This window comes from Microcaecilia unicolor, chromosome 7 (genome assembly GCF_901765095.1).
Source record: "Microcaecilia unicolor chromosome 7, aMicUni1.1, whole genome shotgun sequence".
Classification (NCBI taxonomy): domain Eukaryota; kingdom Metazoa; phylum Chordata; class Amphibia; order Gymnophiona; family Siphonopidae; genus Microcaecilia; species Microcaecilia unicolor.
The window spans coordinates 199,429,931-199,448,492 of NC_044037.1; the positions used below are offsets into that span (position 1 = coordinate 199,429,931).

General features: G+C 40.6%; 1 protein-coding gene across 2 annotated transcripts in view; it reads left to right on the forward strand.

Annotated features, from left to right (window-relative positions):
* Window positions 1-13,620, forward strand: part of PGAP1 (post-GPI attachment to proteins 1) — a 195,037-nt gene extending 181,417 nt beyond the window's left edge. For both annotated transcript variants that reach the window (XM_030209280.1, XM_030209281.1), the window contains 2 exons: window positions 7,040-7,144; window positions 11,651-13,620. In XM_030209280.1, coding sequence (XP_030065140.1) covers window positions 7,040-7,144; window positions 11,651-11,789 — 244 coding nt within the window. In that variant the 3' untranslated portion in view covers window positions 11,790-13,620. The remainder of the gene's footprint in view (window positions 1-7,039; window positions 7,145-11,650) is intronic.
* The last annotated feature ends 4,942 nt before the right edge of the window (window positions 13,621-18,562 follow it).

Here is an 18,562-nt window from a genome sequence, read left to right on the forward strand (position 1 = left end):
CCTCCTGTCTTAGACAATCACTCTTTCAGCTTCTGTGAGTCTGTCAGAATTCTGAGTGTTATTTTCAATTCTAAACTCACCTTTAAGACCCAGATCGACTTGTCCGTTCCACCTTCTTTGTCCTCTACTGTATCCACACTGTTTATCTCTTCGCTCACTGCTTCTTGCACTGGTTATAACCCAGATTGACTACTGCAATTCACTCTATGTTGGCTTCCCACTTCACTCACTAAAATGTCTTCAGTTAATTCAATCCACTTCTGTCAAACTAATTTATTGAGCACACTGCTTTGATCACATTACACCCCTACTCTGTCTTGAGCATTGGCTTCCTGTCTCTTCCTGAATTTACTACAAATTCCTCTTACTAGTTTTTAAGAGTTGCCTTCCCTCTGCCCCAGGCCACTTGAGCAAGCTATTGATTCATTATGCTCCTGCTCGTCTCCTTCACTCCTCTTCTGACAATTTGCGTGATCTCTGACCCTCTGCTTTACTTTTCACCATCTCTCGTGATACCACCTTTAGTTACCTTGACCCCAAGCTTTGGAACTCTCTTCCCTCAGATCTGCTCTTTCCCTTCCATCATTCAAAGTCCTTCTCAAAATTCACCTCTTCTCCTTTAGCTTTTTGACCTCCGTCCCACCTAGTCTCCCTTTCACTTCACCCCGCTATCCGCTCTACCCCTCCATAACTTCCTTTTTCTTTCTTGCTTTTGGACTCTCTTCCCCCCTTCCCTCAACTCTGCTCTTTCCCCCCTATTCTTCCTAACCCTCATCATCATTTTCTTTCTCTTTTGCCTCTGACTCCTCTTCCTTTCAGGCTTTCCTCCTTTCCGCTCTGCTAACTCTTTCTCAGTCATCAGCGTTATTTTACTTGTTTTTGTAAACCACTTAGTCACCTGTTTGGATCTATTTGCAGTATATCAAGTTTGAGAAATAATAATTATGCGAACAGGGCCGGCTTAACCATTGGATCAGGTGAGGCACTGGTTCAGGGTACCGCCATAAAGGGTGCCGAAATCTCTCAGCCACTGACATCGCTGCTAGTACCTTACCTGGTGCAATAGTTAAGCGTTTCTGCCCCTCCCCTCCTAGCGGGTTCAACATGTTCAGTCTCTCTGTCTGTCCCCCCTACGCTCCAGCATTGCTCCTTTGCCCCCTCCTCCCCACCCACTGCCCTGCAAACCTGCCGGCAGGAGCAACATAAAAAGACAGCCTCCAGCCAGCCCCTAGGTGTCCCCTCAGCCAGGGTCCCACCTATAAGAAATTGCATCAAAAGCACCTAGGGGCTGGTCGAAGGCTGCCTCTTTTCATTTTGCTGCTGCTGGCAGGTTTACAAGACCTCGGGGGAGAGGGAACGATACCGAACCACAAGGTCAGTAGAAGGGGGCGGGGCGCCAGTTCGGATTAGAAGGGAGTAAGGCACTGGTTCAGGGTGCCATGATCCATTGAGCCTGCCCTATATACAAACAGGAAATAAATTGGGCCAGAGTGAACATTTTGTGACAAATACCTGGACACTCAAAGACATAAGACTGTGTTTTCATCCTTTACTTCAGTGCAGAAGTACAAATTAGCAACTTAGTGACCATCAATCATCTGGTCACTATGTTGACAGCCCTTAAAGAGAAGGTGTGTGTTAGCTTTTATGGTCTCATACCTGGCAAGAAGAAGCAGCCTAGCCCGTGTTGATTTTGAACCCCCATTGAGTAGTCCCTGGATTATAAAATGGCAAAGGTGATAATTTTCAAGTGGGTTAAATTGAAGGGGACTCTGTAGTGACAGTCCTTAACAAGAAGGTATCTGTTTTCTGCTGAAGAAGCAAAACAGAAAGCTGTGTAACCACATATACAATCTTTCTTCTCTCCAGCTATCCACTATTTCTCCTGGTAACCAAGCACCACACAAAGTTCAGACAGGACTGAGGTTCTGTGCATCCAACTGGCCAAGTTTAGTTTGAATCTTTTGGTGGAAAGTGCCATTGCAGATACCTCATCACTTTGCCAAGCGTGCATTCCCAGAATTAGGGCACTTTTTAATTTTCAACTGCATATCCCTCTTAACAGGTTGAGTGGCAGGTTCTGTGTGACCCAAGGAGGTGTTTCAAATTGTGCCCATTCAGAAGAAGCAAGATTGATCGTGCAGAAGAGGAAACTGTTCTATTAAGTACCCTCCTTCCTGCTGATCATGGGGGCTGAAATGCTGGAGTTGGGCCTCTAGTATGGAGGAAATTTAAAATACCTGTCCTCTGCCTTTTGCTGTCCTTGGAATCTTGGCACTCTAGGCAACTACCTAGTTCACATAGAGGCATATTTTCAAAGCACTTAGCCTTCCAAAGTTCCATAGGTTTCTATGGAACTTTGGAAGGCTAAGTGCTTTGAAAATATGCCTGATAGTAGACATGTTGGCCCTGCCCTGTAAACCTAGTGTTTCTTTGGATAAGCATGCTATGTTGAATAGGCTGGAAGATTTCTTTGTTCTTTGTTATGGCCTAGCAGGCTTGAATCAGGTGGGGCACATGAAAATTTAGATTAACAAAAGAATATGGCATTCTCCCAGGACAAGCAAGCATAATTTTCTCACATAGTTATTTATTTGTGACATTTATATCCCACATTATCCCAAACAAGTTTGAGTTCAGTGTGGCTTACAATAAACAGTATAGGATACATAACAAAGATTAATGCATAAGAAAGTAATTTGTTGTAAGAATCCAATTTTATAATACAGTATCATAAACATACAGGGATAGCTATGGATGTTTAACATTTAGAAAATCTATTATGAATGAGAAATTGAACATGAAGCAAAGAGAAAGTTAATGGTAAATAGAGTAATAACCAATTCAGGTAATAATTAGTTGTTTGAGATATGGTTGTTCTTTGTGAGGGTTTGTTTGAATAGGAACGATTTGAGCCTTTTCACCTAGCATCGGCTATTTTTCCCTCCATGTCATCAAGGGTGCCAAGTGGATTTAACAAGTGTACTCGAAGCAATAGGACTATTTCAGGCAAATACCCCCATAACTGGTGCGTTCAGTGCCTAGGTCTAGAGCACCAGGACATTAATTGTAACGTCTGCCAGTGCATGCAAGTACGAAAAACATTGGTTCTACATTGACATCCGCATCGAGCATAGCAGGAGATTCAGTACTCCACATCCTCATTTCACAGTGAGAACCTTCAAGATCTTAGAGATCTCCTTCGCCTGCACAGGTTACATCTCAGGCTACGTCCACATCACTTTCTCAGCCGGTACTGACGCCTACCCTTCATGAGGAAATCCAGGCTATGCTCAAGGAGGAACTTTCTGGGTACTGCATTTGCAGTCTATACAGGCTTACAGGGTGCTTGCACCAGCCTAAGCCCAGGCCTTGGATACCTTGAAGAGACAGTCACCAGAGAGGTCCCATATACCAGCTTGACATTAACTGTTGGGGGCAGCTTGCACTCAACTGATGCATGTGTCATTGTCAGCAGAAGAGCTTTCTCAAACTTCAGAAGCTCATATACCTTGACACGGAGCCATCGTTCTAGTTGATACTCTCGTCCACGTACTTTTCATACATAGTACTTTGAAGAATAAGACCTCAGATCAAGATCCACAGGATCTCTCAGATGAGGAGTCCTATGGCATTCCATGTGAGCCTTCTCCGCCACCTCAGAGGCGTAAGTCTCCCCCACAAAGTTATCCTTTCCAGGCTTTGTCCATGAAATGGCTCAAGCTATACCTTTTAAACTAGAAATGGAGAAGGAGCCTCATTTAGAACTTTTTTAAGTTCTAGATTATGAATCTCCACCTAGAGAGGGTATTATGGTTTCCCTCGATTCTATCATGAAAAGTACTTTACTAAAAAATTGAGAATCCCCTCTGACAGTTCAGATTGCCCCAAAGAAAATTGACATACATGTGCAGGATTTGAAAGAACACAACTCCCACACCATTCCGTAGTGGTAGAGTCTGCTTTAAAGCACACTCGTAGTGCCAGATCTTATGCTTCTGTTCCTCCAGGCAGAGAAGCGAGAACCTTAGACACTCTTGGCAGAAAAACTTTTCATCAAATTTCTAACCAATCGCATCTTGGATTATCAATTTCATTCCACCGTTTACTTAAAATCTCTTATACAGAGTACTCTATCCTTTGCCCAATTCCTTCCCTCTGACAAACAAGAGGAATTCCATAAACTACATAGAAGATTCATAGACTGTTGTAAATATCTTGTTAGGCAGGCCTTTGACGCTTTTGATGTCTCTTCTCATATCTCTGCCTTAGAAGTGACCATGTGCCAATTATCCTAGCTCAGGGTCTCTCAACTATTCAGTTTACATCCTTTTCCAACCCTAATAAAACAGAACGAGGGATCCCTCCTTCAACCAGACCCTCACTCTCTGGCCCTGACATCTTGGTACCTGATGACGTAGATTTGCATTCATTAAACCTTCCACATGCACTCTCTCAGATACTTCTTGCCTATAGGAAACCTTCCACAAGAAAATGTTACCAATTAAAGTGGAAAAGATTTTCTCTCTGGTGTTCAGCTAGGACACTCGACCCTACTAAATGCTCTCTGCCTGCCCTTATGGAGTACCTCCTTTATCTTTCAGATTCTGGACTCAAAACTAACTGGGTCAGAGTACGTATAAGCGTCATCAGTGATTTACATACAGAAATTGATAATAAGCCAATTTTAGTACATCCTTTTATGGTTACATTCATGAAGAGTTTATTTCATACCAAACCTCCTGTCAGACCTCCTCCAGTCGCATGGGATGTCCTCACAGCTCTTACGAAATCTCCATTTGAACCACTTCGTTCTTGTTCTCTGAAGTTCCTCACGTGTAAAGTAGTGTTCTTTATAACTCTTACTTCTGCCAGAAAAGTCAGTGAGCTTCAAGCCCTTGTGGCAGATCCACCTTACACCAGGTTCTACCATGATAGGATTGTAGTAAATTGTGGCAGATAAAGACCTGAATGGTTCATCCAGTCTGCCTAACAGTCACACTCATTATCAAGTCAAGAGTGTGACTGTTGGGCAGACTGGATGGACCTTCATCTTCTTCCTTAACCACATCCTAAACCACCTACCTGTCTTCGTTCCTAAACCACATTCTCAACCTGGAGAAGCACCTTAGACGTCAAGTGTGCTCTAGCATACTACCTAGAATGAACAAAACCTCATCTGAAATCCTCCTAGCTTTATGTATCCTTTGATCCAAACAGGTTGGGAATTCCCATAATAAATCGTACGTCTCTACTTGGTTGGCTGACTGTATCTTCTACACATATACTCAGGCTGTGCTGAACCTCCAAGGGTGGGTCACTGTTCAAAATGTGAGAGCCTTGGTGGCCTCAGTAGCCTATTTCTGCTCTGCCTCTGTTCAAGATATCACAGTCAAGACATTGCAGTGTGGCTACATGGTCTATCCACACCTTCACTGCTTGCTACTCTCTGGTGCAGTATTCCAGGCAGGATAGCTGGTTTGGACAAGCATTCCTGCAGAATCTGTTTACTTTTTAAAATCTAATTCCACCCTCCAGCCCATTATTTCCACCAGGCTCACTATCTACTTAGTTACAAAAATTCATCTTTCCTGTGAGCCTGGTAGCTAGTGAGTTCCATATGTGAGAATATTATGCCTGCTTGTCCTCGGAGAAAGCTAATGGGTCCTTTTACTAAGCTGCAGGAAAAAGGACCCTGTGGTAGCGGCAGGGGCTGTTTTTCCTGTGCGACAGGGCCCTTTTTACCGCAGCGGGTAAAAAGCCCCCCCACCCCAAAAAAAAAACACAAATGGCCATGGGGACCACTTACCACCACCCATTGAGGTGGCGGTAAGAGCTCCTGCAGTAACCCAGTGGTAACCGGACAGTGCGTAGCAATGCCCAATTACTGCCAGGTTAGTGCCACACTAGAAAAAAATATTTCTGGCAAGCTGGAAATCGCAAATACTAGAGCCAGAACTACCGCTGGTGGCCACGTTGGGCCGGCGGTAGTTCTGGGATAGCATGTTGTAAGCCCGCATTGGGGTTACCACCGCTTTGTAAAAGGGTCTCTAAGTTACTTACATGTAGCAGGTGTTCTCCAAGGATAACAGGCATATATTCTCACATCCCTCCCGCCTCCCCTTGGAATTGGCTTCTTAGCTTTAACACTGTACTCTTGGTCCTGCACTCACGCGTCAGGCAGGAAGGCACCTGCATATGCATGGTGGGGGCACGGCCTCAAAGATTTAAAATAACTGTGCCTGCTGTCCTCGGAGAACACATGCTACAGGTAAGTAACTTAGCTCTATTGGCTAACCTTAGATTGGCCTCTTAATGATGTGCGCAGGGTCAAAATGTGATGTTCAAGCCATATATCTAACAAACTCTTTGTCTAGATTGGTGGGACATACCCAGCCTATCAAAATTTCAGGATACCCACTATGAATATACATATGAAAGATTTGCATACATTAGATTGTATATACTGCCTCCAACATAAATATATTCATTTTTAGCGCCCTGAAAACCTGACTGGGTGGGGTTGTCCAGAGGACCGGGTTGAGAATCATTGATCTAGAACGTTTTATATTGTCCGGACTATAGGTTTTGCTTGAATGTATTCCAGTGGTTGTTTCTGAAAGAATGCCAAACTTCACCCCTCCCCCCTGTTTTTTCTTGCATTCATTGCACTGCATTTTATTTTAAAAATCAAACAAGATACTTAAAACATAGCGGCGATGTCTGTCATGGCACATGTACTGCAACCAAAAGCAATGAGTATGTGGCCTCCCCTCAGCTTTAGTCTATATTGCAGTATAACTTTCCCAAGTTCAGTCCACCAAGCTTAGTAGAGTGCATGCTTTTTCACAGAGAAGTCCAAAATGCAGTGCTTCTAGTTTCCATATGTTCCAAGAGCAAGTATCCTGAAGATAAACCACCTAATAATTTGTTCTTAAATGCTTAATGAACTGGAGCATGTTTTAAGTAATCTTTTGTACTAGTTATAAATAAAATGTGTGGCAATATTTGCAAAATATAATATCTTTATCTCTTATAGGTATAGTATACAGCTTGATCCTGATCCATGTGGACCTGTGGCTATAATACTTATATTTGCTTTAGAAATGATCATGAATTCAAGTATTACTTCAGTCAAGTCAAGGTACTTTAATTATTTTGGAAATTTGATCCAGGCTTAATGCAATTGTTGGTAAAAGTTTTAAGACTGCTTTTATAGGCCTCTTTCAGAATTATATACCAGCAAGGTTTCCTTAGTTATTTTCTGTACTGTATAAAGCTGTGGATACGGAGTACCATCCAAATCAATAGACCAATGTAACAGATTATTTGGGAGGATGTGAAGAAGGTGGTTCTTCTAATTGCATTCTTCTCCACCTGGCAAATTCAAAATAGAAATGAATTCAAATAGAGCATATATGAAGTCAAATATTGGCTTCATTCTCCTATTTACGTAGAGAGGTGTGGTAGCCGTGTTAGTCCACTCTTAAAGGTTATCAATAGAAATCAAACAAAATAAAACATGGAAAAGAAAATAAGATGATACCTTTTTTTATTGGACATAACTTAATACATTTCTTGATTAGCTTTCGAAGGTTGCCCTTCTTGTAGAGCATTTGAATAAACCATCCCCTGGTTACTGAACATTAGAGGAAATGTACTGTATCTGCAGATAAGGACTATAAGGTCCATTAAGGGGGAAGTTATCAGCGTGGGTTACCATTAAGACGGGTCATTCTACCACATCGTGCTATTTTAGCACAGGCTCTCATTGCATAAAATGGGACCCTGTGCTAAAATGGCAGAACTTGTAGTAAACTAACCCGTCTTAACGGTAGCACATGGTGATAACTTCCCCTTAAAAGAGCCCAGATTAGTTTTATTTTGCAGTGTCAGACTCCAGCTGTTCTCTGGCCTTCCCTTCATTTGTTTGCAACTAAAAAATTCCCCAGGTTTATCCTCTGTTTATACTGAACAGAACTTACATATTTTTATTGTTTATACCATACCACTCCCTGACTATTGACAGGGTACATTTCCCACTAGAAGCGTCTTTAAAAATCTTAGGAGTGGTATTAGATTCTAATATGAGCTTAGATATACAGGTCAACACTTTGATTACAAAGGTATTTTTAAAATTAATCCAGGAAAGGAACAGGCACAGAAAAGCCACAGCAAAAGTCCAAATGTCATAAAGAAAGTAGCCAAAAGAACCAACCAGTGGCTGACAAAGTAGAAGAGATTTATTAAAAGAGCAGTCTTTAATGGTGAAGTGTGCTTGTATTGTCCTACCATATAGGCATTCTAGTAAAAGCCTAACATGTTTCAGAAGTGGACTGCCTGCATCAGGGACACATTCTGTCCTTGTAATAGGGACATGTAACACATCTTAAAACAGGATACTCAGTGCATAAAGGGTGCGTGCCTATACTGGGCTCCTCAAGGCTAGCATGAGCTGCTTCAGTACAGCAGCCATATTGATATGTGGAGCAAGTTGCATTGGCTCCCAATTAGAGCATGCATTATTTTTAAATTTAGCACATTGGTTCATAAAATACTTCATGGTCGGGCTCCATTTTACATGAGTCAGTTACTAGTGTGGAATCAGGCTACTTCATTAACATTTCCAAGCAGAGTGTTCATTTAATTTTCCTTTATTCAGAGAAATAATTTTCTAGAAAGAAGGTTCATGAGACCGACTACTGACAATCATGCCAGCTTTATGAGCTTCTTGTCTGTCTAAAAGAGCATACAAGATTGTATTGACATTAAAAAAAAAGCTTACATCAGAGGATCAGCTAACATTCAGTTCTATTCAAGAAAATCAATAGGTCAGCAAAATAACAAAAGAAAAATTTTGACCATTAGCTAAAACAAATGGTTTTCAAGACAGAAAAACGTGTCTTAGATCATTTATTTTATTTTTATTTATTTTTATTACATTTGTACCCCGCGCTTTCCCACTCATAGCGGGTTCAATACGGCTTACATATTATATACAGGTACTTATTTGTACCTGGGGCAATGGAGGGTTAAGTGACTTGCCCAGAGTCACAAGGAGCTGCCTGTGCCTGCAGTGGGAATCGAACCCAGTTCCCCAGGATCAAAGTCCACCACTCTAACCACTAGGCCACTCCTCCACTCCATTGATAAGAGAAAGAGAACAATTACTGATGTCATCTTATCTAACTAAATCATTCTTTATGCAGCATGTGAACTGGATAAGAAAATAATTGTTAATAGCACTTTGCCTTGAGAAGTTTATTCATAGGCCTCTCAACTACAAATAAACAGTTCAGTTCACATTGATTTGGTCTTCTTCTAAGGTCAGTGGAAAAGCTGAGAGCTAAAAGTTTGTCTCATGTAACCTAGAGACAATGTCTACCATCTTTCAGACTAAAGATATTAACCTTAAGTTTTCCAAATCCACAGTACATTTTTTTTTCTGCTGGGTCATCTAGCAAATTGTAGAAGGCAGTGTTAACAATATTTCCCAACTTCCAAATGGATTAAAATATAAAAAGAATTTTGCGATGACTTTTCCAGATCAGGCTGCAAAAGAATGGAATAATTTACCAAGAGATATTAGAATATTATCGGATCATTTGGTATTCCAAAAATTTGTTTCAAAAATTTTCAAGGGCAAAATAAGGATTTTTTTCTTTATTTTTATGTATATGATTCTATTTTACTTTAGAGCCTAGTAATGACCAGTTATTCTTTTGTACCCTGCAGTGAACCATTTTTTTGTTAATGCTGTATATATGACCTGAACTGTATTGTATTATATTCTAACTGTACTCTGTTTTGTTGGTTTATTTTTTTAAATTATATGAGTACTTTTTTAAAATTGTTACCCACCTTGAATCCATGTTGGTAAAGTGGTCTATAAATGCCAGATTAAAGTAAACTAGCAACAGATCCAACCTCTAGAGCTTTCCACTGATTAACCCCTCTTTCATTGGCATGACATGTATTTACCAGTACCCTCTGTATCAGTCAACTAGTTTCTAACCCAGTCAACCTCTGTGAGGTCCACCCCTTGGCTGCTACTAATGACCCTTTTATGTGATATGGTGTTAAAAGCTTTTCTGAAATTCAGTGCTTGCCCTAGCTTAGGGCCCCTTTTATCAAGCTGTGGCAAAAGGGGGCCGGCACTGGCATCAGCACAGGTTTTACACATGCGCCGAGGCCCCCTTTTACCGCAGCTGGTAAAAGGGAAGTCTCACTTTCCTACAGGAAATGGCCATGCAGCAAGTAAAGCAGTTGCCGCACGGCCATCCGCTGGGTATACTGTGATGCTACAAAAATAAATAAGTTTTTTATAGCGCTGGAAATGACAGCGTGCTAGAGGTGGGAAGTACTGCCGGGCTGCTGCAGTAGCCCAGCGGTACTTCCTGTATATAGAGCAGTAAGCTCACGTTGGGCTTACCACCGCTTAGTAAAAGGAGCCCTTAATTCTTTGATCACCCAATTTAAAAAAAATGGATCATATTTTTTAAGGTAATCTTGTTAAGACAGAACCATGCTGCCTTCTTTTAATGCCCCCCCCTTTTAAAGGGTAAGAGGGGGAGGGAAAAAAGAGCAAATAAATATCCTTAAAATGGTAGGGAAAAAAAACTTTGAAGTTCCATATGCTATATATTTTCTAGCCTTTTTTTCTGTCTTGAAATAACTTTGATTTGTTTTATAATGAAAAGTAATTGTTTGCTTCACTGTGCTCTATTATGTTTAAAAAAAAAACTATGCTGCCTTGAATATCAACATGAAAGGACCACAATATGATGAACCTACCCATCTTCCCAACCTCCACACTGATTAGCATCCCCACTTTCCAAACATAAATCAGATCTTCTGGACTGATACCCCAACCACAGGGCCTGCCACATCTCTTACAACACAGAATGCTCCATCCAGGCCCTCCTGTGAAGTGAAATCTTCTGGTCCCTCCTTTCCACTTGCCCCTCCAAGGGGCCTTTTTACTAAAGCTTAGCACACGCTAACAGACATTAGCATGCTGTAAATGCTGCGTTACTGCATGCTAAGCTTTAAATGTCTTCTAAATCTTCACTGGCAGGCGAGAGTCTGTTTCTTTCCTCCTGTCAGTAGCACAGGTACCAAATGAAGCCACTGGTGCTCTGGCCTACATGCCAAAGTACTTTGATATGCAGGTCAGTGTCCACGAAGTCTAAAGCAGTTGGTTTCAGCCCATTCCTCAAGGCTCTCTTCCCCTAGTGAGCCAGACTTGTTTCAGGTTAAAATCATAAATATGCATGAGAGATATCTTGAAAACCAAACTGACTGGTTGATTTCAATGGATCAGGTTGAGAACAACTGCTCTGAAGATCATTTAAGAAATGTTACATATCCTTCCTGATGTAACATGTTAACCCTTTTCTAAAATTTTATAGTACACAATGGGGCCCTTAAACTAAAGCTTAGCGCACGCTAATAGACATTAGCCCATGCTAAATGCTGTGCATCCTATTATATACCTCTGGACTACATGGCACTTAACACACGCTAATATCTATTAGAGCATACCAAGCTTTAGTAAAAGGGGCCCAATGTATTTTACTGTAAATATTCAAGTTGATTCTTCCACTGTGTACCATGCACATTTAATAATCAAAGGCTCTTTTTTTCACAGTATCTTGTTGAAGACTGCTTCAAGACTTCAGCTCCTTTTGGCAATTGCTACTGTGGCTTTTGGAACAATGCATTTATACAGAGCATTGTATTTTGTTACTCTCTCCCTGTTTTTTCATGTATTGTGTTGCTTTGTGTAATTTTTTAGTGCACCACATTATTTTTTTATCTGAATTTGTGGCACAGGCTGGCACTTAAAAAAAAAAAAATAAATAAGAGAGTACAGATACAAGACACGTCTGAGCAGCAAGAACTGCGTGTCGACTATACATTGGTAAAAACAAAATTGTGTTTTATGCTCAGATGTAAAGGGTTTTGTAGTATTTGGAGGAATTGTTTAGAGAATGTTTAGCATACTAGACCAAGAGGAAACTGTATGTTGGAAATCACATTACCAATAATTCATACAAAAGAAAGAGCCATTTTCTTTCTTGACAGCTGTGTTGAATTTTAAGACCATCTATGGATGCATTAGCATTCTCACCAAAACCAGCAGGTAGTTTTATATTTTAGATAATTTCATTTTAATGCTGAAACTTGTGTTTTTTCCTGTGTTGGCTTCCATTTTCTTTCAGTGAAAGACAGCACTTGTAGCTATGTCAAAATGCTGGGTCAGATTGTTGTTTGACTATACTTAGCCCAGAATACAGCAGCTTGCTGTGTGTGTTTTTTTTATTATTATTATTATTCAGAAACTATTGGGAAAGATGTTTCAAGTACATTGCAATTTATATTGTGTGGTGGTGAAAAAATTGATTGAACAATATACAGTAAAGTATGTAGTTTTGTACTTGGTAGCTAAAATTACTAGAGAATCCACATATTATACTATTTTGAGCAATTTACAACGATAGCTGTTCATTAAAGAGTGCTAAATAATTTTAATGTATAATAACTGGTCTTATCGATTGGTAAAAATATCACCTTATTCACTAAAGAGCAATAGTGCAAAAATGTCATGCAAAGACTATTTTAACCCAACAATCAGAATTAACATGAAATATTTTCATGTCCATTCGAAATGAAACTCAGAGAGAGTTTCTTTATATACATTAGGCAACGTACGTAACTTATAATTACGAAATGTTTTATCTCGATTTCTAAGAAACAAATGTAATATCCAATCCTTATCTGAAGATAATGCAAAAGATACTATTAATATTGCATGTTGAGCTTCATCAGTAGCTGAGGTTTCTAATAGAGTAGAAACAGCTAGATGCTCCATATTTTCGGTTGCTTGTATTGGTTTAAATGAGATCCCCCATCCACTCTTCTTTGAGAGAGAAGATAAACTTTTGTAATAAGGGGGATAAGATCCAGCGAAACATTCAAAATTTCTTTCAGATACGTGTGGAATAAATCACTAGGAGCCACAGCATTACAGCACTTCAACCGCTAGTGCAGCTTTGTAAAAGACGGGGTTAGATTGCAACTTCTGGTGACATTTTCCAAAGATTCAACTTTATTCCTGAGAGAGAAATTATTCTTTAATAATGTTGATTCCAAAGTTTTTATTGTAAGTGTTGACTCTTCCAGTTTTCTCAAATTAGTATTAGTCTGCATGCAATATGTCATTCTCATTTTTAACTATTCACTTTTCTATTGTCAACATAGATTGGTTCAAATTTTTACTCTTCAAAATTCCATGTTTTACCTAAATCAATGATAGCTTGCCAGCTCATCTCCAATGTGAGTTTCATATCTAGGTAAATTGAAGCCACTATGTGGCTTTTTACTAAAGAGTGAAGTAATTGCCAGTGATAGTTTAGCCGAAATGTTTTTCTGTTTTATCTCAGTGGCTAGAGACTGGTGTTAAAGACCCAGAAGTAAGAAATTTGTACTCTCTTAGAAGAGTAATGACCTTTACATTCTTGATTGAATATAAAAATCTATGTATGCGTTTTATACTTTAATATTAAATATTATTCTTTAATACCTCTTTTGGCATTTTATTCATTGAAGGGCCCTTTTACTAAGCCATGTAGGTGCCTATGCATGCTCAACGCACACCAAAATGGAGTTACCACCCAGCTACTTTGTTGCTGTTGAGGTAATTTAATCATCCAAAAAATATTTTTTATTTTCTGTCGTGCATAGTGGACGCGCATAGGTCATTACCACCCAATTAACGTGTGAGACCTTACCACTAAGTCAATGGCTGGCAGTAAGGTCTCAGACCCAAAATGGACACGCACCAATTTTGATTTTGCCGCACGTCCATTTTCGGCAAATATTTTAAAAAGGCATTTTTTACAGGTGTGCTGAAAAATGAATCTCTGCGCCTACACTAGCACAGGCCATTTTTCAGTGCACTTTAGTAAAAGGACCCCTGAGATTAAACCCCCAACCCCACTGTTTACTAAGCTGCACTAGCGCCGACATAGCCCATTCATTTTGAATGGGCTGTGTCTGCATTGCCGCATGGCTTAGTAAACAGTGGGGGGCAAGTGACCAAAACATCTTCCGAAGTCTTGAAAATATAATTTATTTAAGATAGTAAAATAGTAAAGTGAAAATGAATTAAATCACTGTGTATGCCTTTATATATTACATGATCAAAAAATCATTTTGGTCAAAACCATAACAGTATACTCTTTGTAAATAGGAGTTCAGTGCAAGTGTCATGAGATCTCCACAAAATATAACAGTGTTTACTCTTTAGAAGACCATTTTTATTTTTCCCCTGTGTATTGAAAGTACACAGGGACTTCTGTGGTTTCTTTTTGAAAATTGCCTACATGGTACAGCATACTTGTGTACTTTGCTCTTGCTGTTTATATGAACATCAGAAAAATACTGTACTTACATTTGAAAAAAAAAAACTCATTTATATATGTATTTTCCCTCCCCAAGCATCCTGTCACAGGACATCCCTTTTCCACTACAGGTAAATGAACCTGCCTAGGAAAACAGTGCAATGTGTATCTCAGCTGTGAAATGGACAGCTTTAAACTCAGGGGAAGCCAGCCAGTTACTCAAGCTAGATTCCTTTGGAATCTGTCCTTCCTGTGAACAATACCTAGATTCAAAAGTTAAGGCATGCTCATTTTTACTGAATAAGGTGATAGTTCCTGATTTGCAGCACAACTTTTTGCACCATCGCATGATTTTCATGTGCTGTTTATTTAGCACCTTTTACTGATCAGAGTACATAGAAGGCTCTTCTTCATCTGCAGCCTATGAAAAGGATAGATAGTATAATATGGTACATAAAGAGGTTTTTGGTTTTTTTTTACTAACCTGCATAAAATGTGTTGATTTGAAACTGTCAGATTTAACCAAGGCATTACATCTGTGGATTTACTAAACATAAAAGAGTTCTAGAATATGTACATTGGGGACAATTTTTAAGAAACACTGCTATGAAGAATAAAATGACTGAGGGGCACGTTTAGTAAAGTGCAGTACGTTTTTCCACTTACCACGCCTTAGGTGCAAAACTGAAGGTGTGGGAAGTGCAAAGTTGTGCTGTAAATGCATGGGGCGTGATAAACACCTGCCTTGCATTTACTGCACAGGACAGACATGTACTGCACGGGCCTGTGTTACATTCAGCAGCAGATAACAAGGGTGCGTGCACCCAAGCTCTCTGGGGCATGTAATATGATGCAAATGTAAACACTGCAGCCCAAACTCTCCCCCCCCCCCCCCCCCCGGGAAAACATTATCCATTCAAGCTCCCTCCTCCACAATAAGGTTCCCCCAAGATCAATCCTCCACCTATAGGAACTCCCAAAACACTGGACCACCCATAGAAACTCCCCCACCACCCCAGGAAAGAACACACTCTTTGAAGCCCACTTCCCAAGATCAACCCTTCCAAAGCACTGCCTCCTGCCGAAGAAACCTCCCCCCCCCCCCCCCCCCAACTCACCGGGGAGCTTCCATAACAGTCTAGTTGGCCATGGAGGGAGCAATCCCACTCCATTCCGGCCTAAGGGCTGCGCTGAGTTGGTACTCCCACATATGACAAGATGACTATTGGCACTAATACTATGAGTCTATTGCTAGGGGTCATAGGTGCCATATGGAACCTGGCGAAGCTCTGAGGTGTGAGCAGAAGAGGAACACTCCCTTCCTGACCCATTAGACTACCAGGGAAGTCCCTGTGTGTATCCCAGGAGGGCAGGTGAGGGGGTGCTTTAACTGGACCCTGTGGGGGAAGCAGTGAATTTGGGGGGGGGGGGGGAGGTTGAATGTGAGGGAGTTTCTTTTGGAGGGTCCTTGTGTTAGGGATATCAGAGGGGTTTTGCCCCTGTGACTTGGCCTTGCTACTGAACTGCTGGTAGTGTGGCTGTTGCTGTTGGCAGTTGTGACAGCACATGGCATCGACCATGTGCAATAGCTGTTAGTGCTGGCTATGCCTTGTTACCATCCATTTCTCACTCGAGACGCCATCCTTACTCTCATTAAGTGCAGTGTTTTTACCACGTTGGCTGGTTTTAGCATGTGGTAGCCAGTAGCTCGGATTTGCACTAATGGCTCCTGCACTCTAACACCTACGCTAGCTGCTTAGCGTGGTTTAGCAAACATCTCCCTAAGTTTCTTTTGGAAAACTTAGGACCAGTGGATACTGTAGATAAAGAAGTGCTCAAACTTTGCACCTACTTTGGAAGCAGGGAGCCTGGGATCAGTGGTAACTGCAGGGAGAGCAATGATAAGAGGAAAGTGACTGTATTTATAAGGGTACCTGGCCTTAGAAAAACAAACCCTAGTCTTGAGCCAAGGACTTGAAACTACCTCTTTTTGTATAAAACATGGTGCTTGTTCACAGGGCTCCCTTTTGCTTTGACAGGTTAAAACAAGCCCTTATGAGCTGCATAAAAGTCTCCATTGTTCAAAAGAAATAGAAGGGTCCTTTTACAGAGGCATGCTAGTGTTTTTAGCCTGTGCTAAAAATAAGCACGTGCTAAACGCTAGAGACGCCCATATATTCCTATGGGTGTCTTTAGCATTTAGCAAGCGCTAATCATTAGTACGTGCTAAAAACGCTAGTGCATCTTTGTAAAAGACCCCCAGAGTGAAGTACTTGTGTATATTTTGTGGGGTTGTTTATATCTACGAGTTCAATATTCTACAATCTGGTAAGCAGTAAGGTTTAGATAAAACTATCCGGATAGCTCATCACCACAACCAAACTTATGGACAATGCTGGACCCCCTGAAACACCTTGGTGATAGCTCAATTTTTGTATGTTCATTGAATTGATAGGACAAAATTTAAACACTGTGCAGACAATGTGGACAAAAGATGACAATATCAGAATATGTAAGTGGAATATAAAAGCATTCCAGTGACAATCAAAATGGAAAAGGTGGGGGGGAGGGACAAGAAACAGGAAGAGATGGATGAGTGATCAGAAGATGTCAGAGGTATAATTTTATAGTTTGTAATGGGATAGAAAACTCAGGGTTACTTTTACTAAAGGATTGGCACACAGCAATGGGCTTGCTACATGCCAGTCCGGAACTACTTCTGAGCTCCCCCACCTACCTCCAGCGTGCACCATTTCTGGCAGTACAAAAATATTTTGGATTTTTATAGCACAGGAACTTAACCAGCGGTAATCACTGCCAAGTTAGCACAGGAGCCCTTATCGCCACCTCAATGGCAGTGCGGTAAGTGATTTGATTGACTTACTGCACTGCCATTTCTTTTAAAAAAAAAAAAAAAAGACAGCCTTTTACCCACTAGGTAAAAGAGGGCCTCAGCACAGGTCAAAACCACACGCTGACGCTAGCGCAGGCCCCCTTTTACTGCAACTTAGTAAAGGGACCCCTCAGATATTAGTCTTTCAAGTATTTCATCATCTTAACTTCAAAGTTCTTAGTTTCCTGGATTGTTTTAAAATTTCCCTGTATCATAAGATCATTGATGCAGTGCTCTGGTCCTGAAAAATGCTCCTCTATAGAGGTGTCACCTTAGTTAGGTTTGCGGTATCTGATGTGCCGCCTGTGAAAGTTGTCTTTTGTTGTTGGCACGTGGCACATCGCCCCATCTTTTTTTTAGTTTTATATGGTAGGTGGTATAGGCCTTGTATAATTTGTGTAACGTTTATCTATAGAACTGTTACTTTCTTGAAGCCCTTATGAAAGTGGAGTCTTCCAAAGAAGAAGCTGTTGTTTCTTCCATACTGCTAGCGATTCTGGCATGGATCCTGAACGGGATTGGTTATTAAAACTTTTCTTGAGGCGTAAGAGCAACTCTTTTCTTTCTTTGACTGTAAGAATTTTTCCAGATGTTGCAAAGGTTACTCAGAAATATAATAAGCAGTTTCTTCTGCCATGCACCAGAGCAGGATTGTTCAACCTCAGTCCTAGAGGGCCATAAACCAGTCGGGTTTTCAGGATTTCCCCAATGACTATGCATCAGATCTATTTGCATGCACAGCCTCCATTGTATGCAAATAGATCTCATGCATATTCAACAGGGAAATCCTGAAAACCCGACCTGGCAAGGGCCAAGGTTGGATATCCCTGTCCTAGAGTGTTGCTTTTGGTGCATTATTTTAATTGACATGTTATCAAATATCAGGATGCTACATATATATTTTGATCCATCTCAGTTGATAATTTTTTTAGTAACAAAGGTTTTTTCTGAAGGTCAATTAAAACCCATCTCAGGAGGTCAGGGACTCTTCTGTGTAGTGTGGGGCCTGGATTATTTATAAATGATCTGGAAATTGGAACAATTAGTGAGGTGATTAAATTTGCAGATATACAAAACTATTCAAAGTTGTCAAAACACATGCGGATTGTGAAAAATTGCAGGAAGACCTTGGGAAACTGGAAGACTTGGCATCCAAATGGCAGATGAAATTTAATGTGGATAAATGCAAAGTGATGCATATTGGGAAGAATAATCCGAATCATAGTTACCTGATGCTGGGGTCCATTTTAGGAGTCTGCACTCA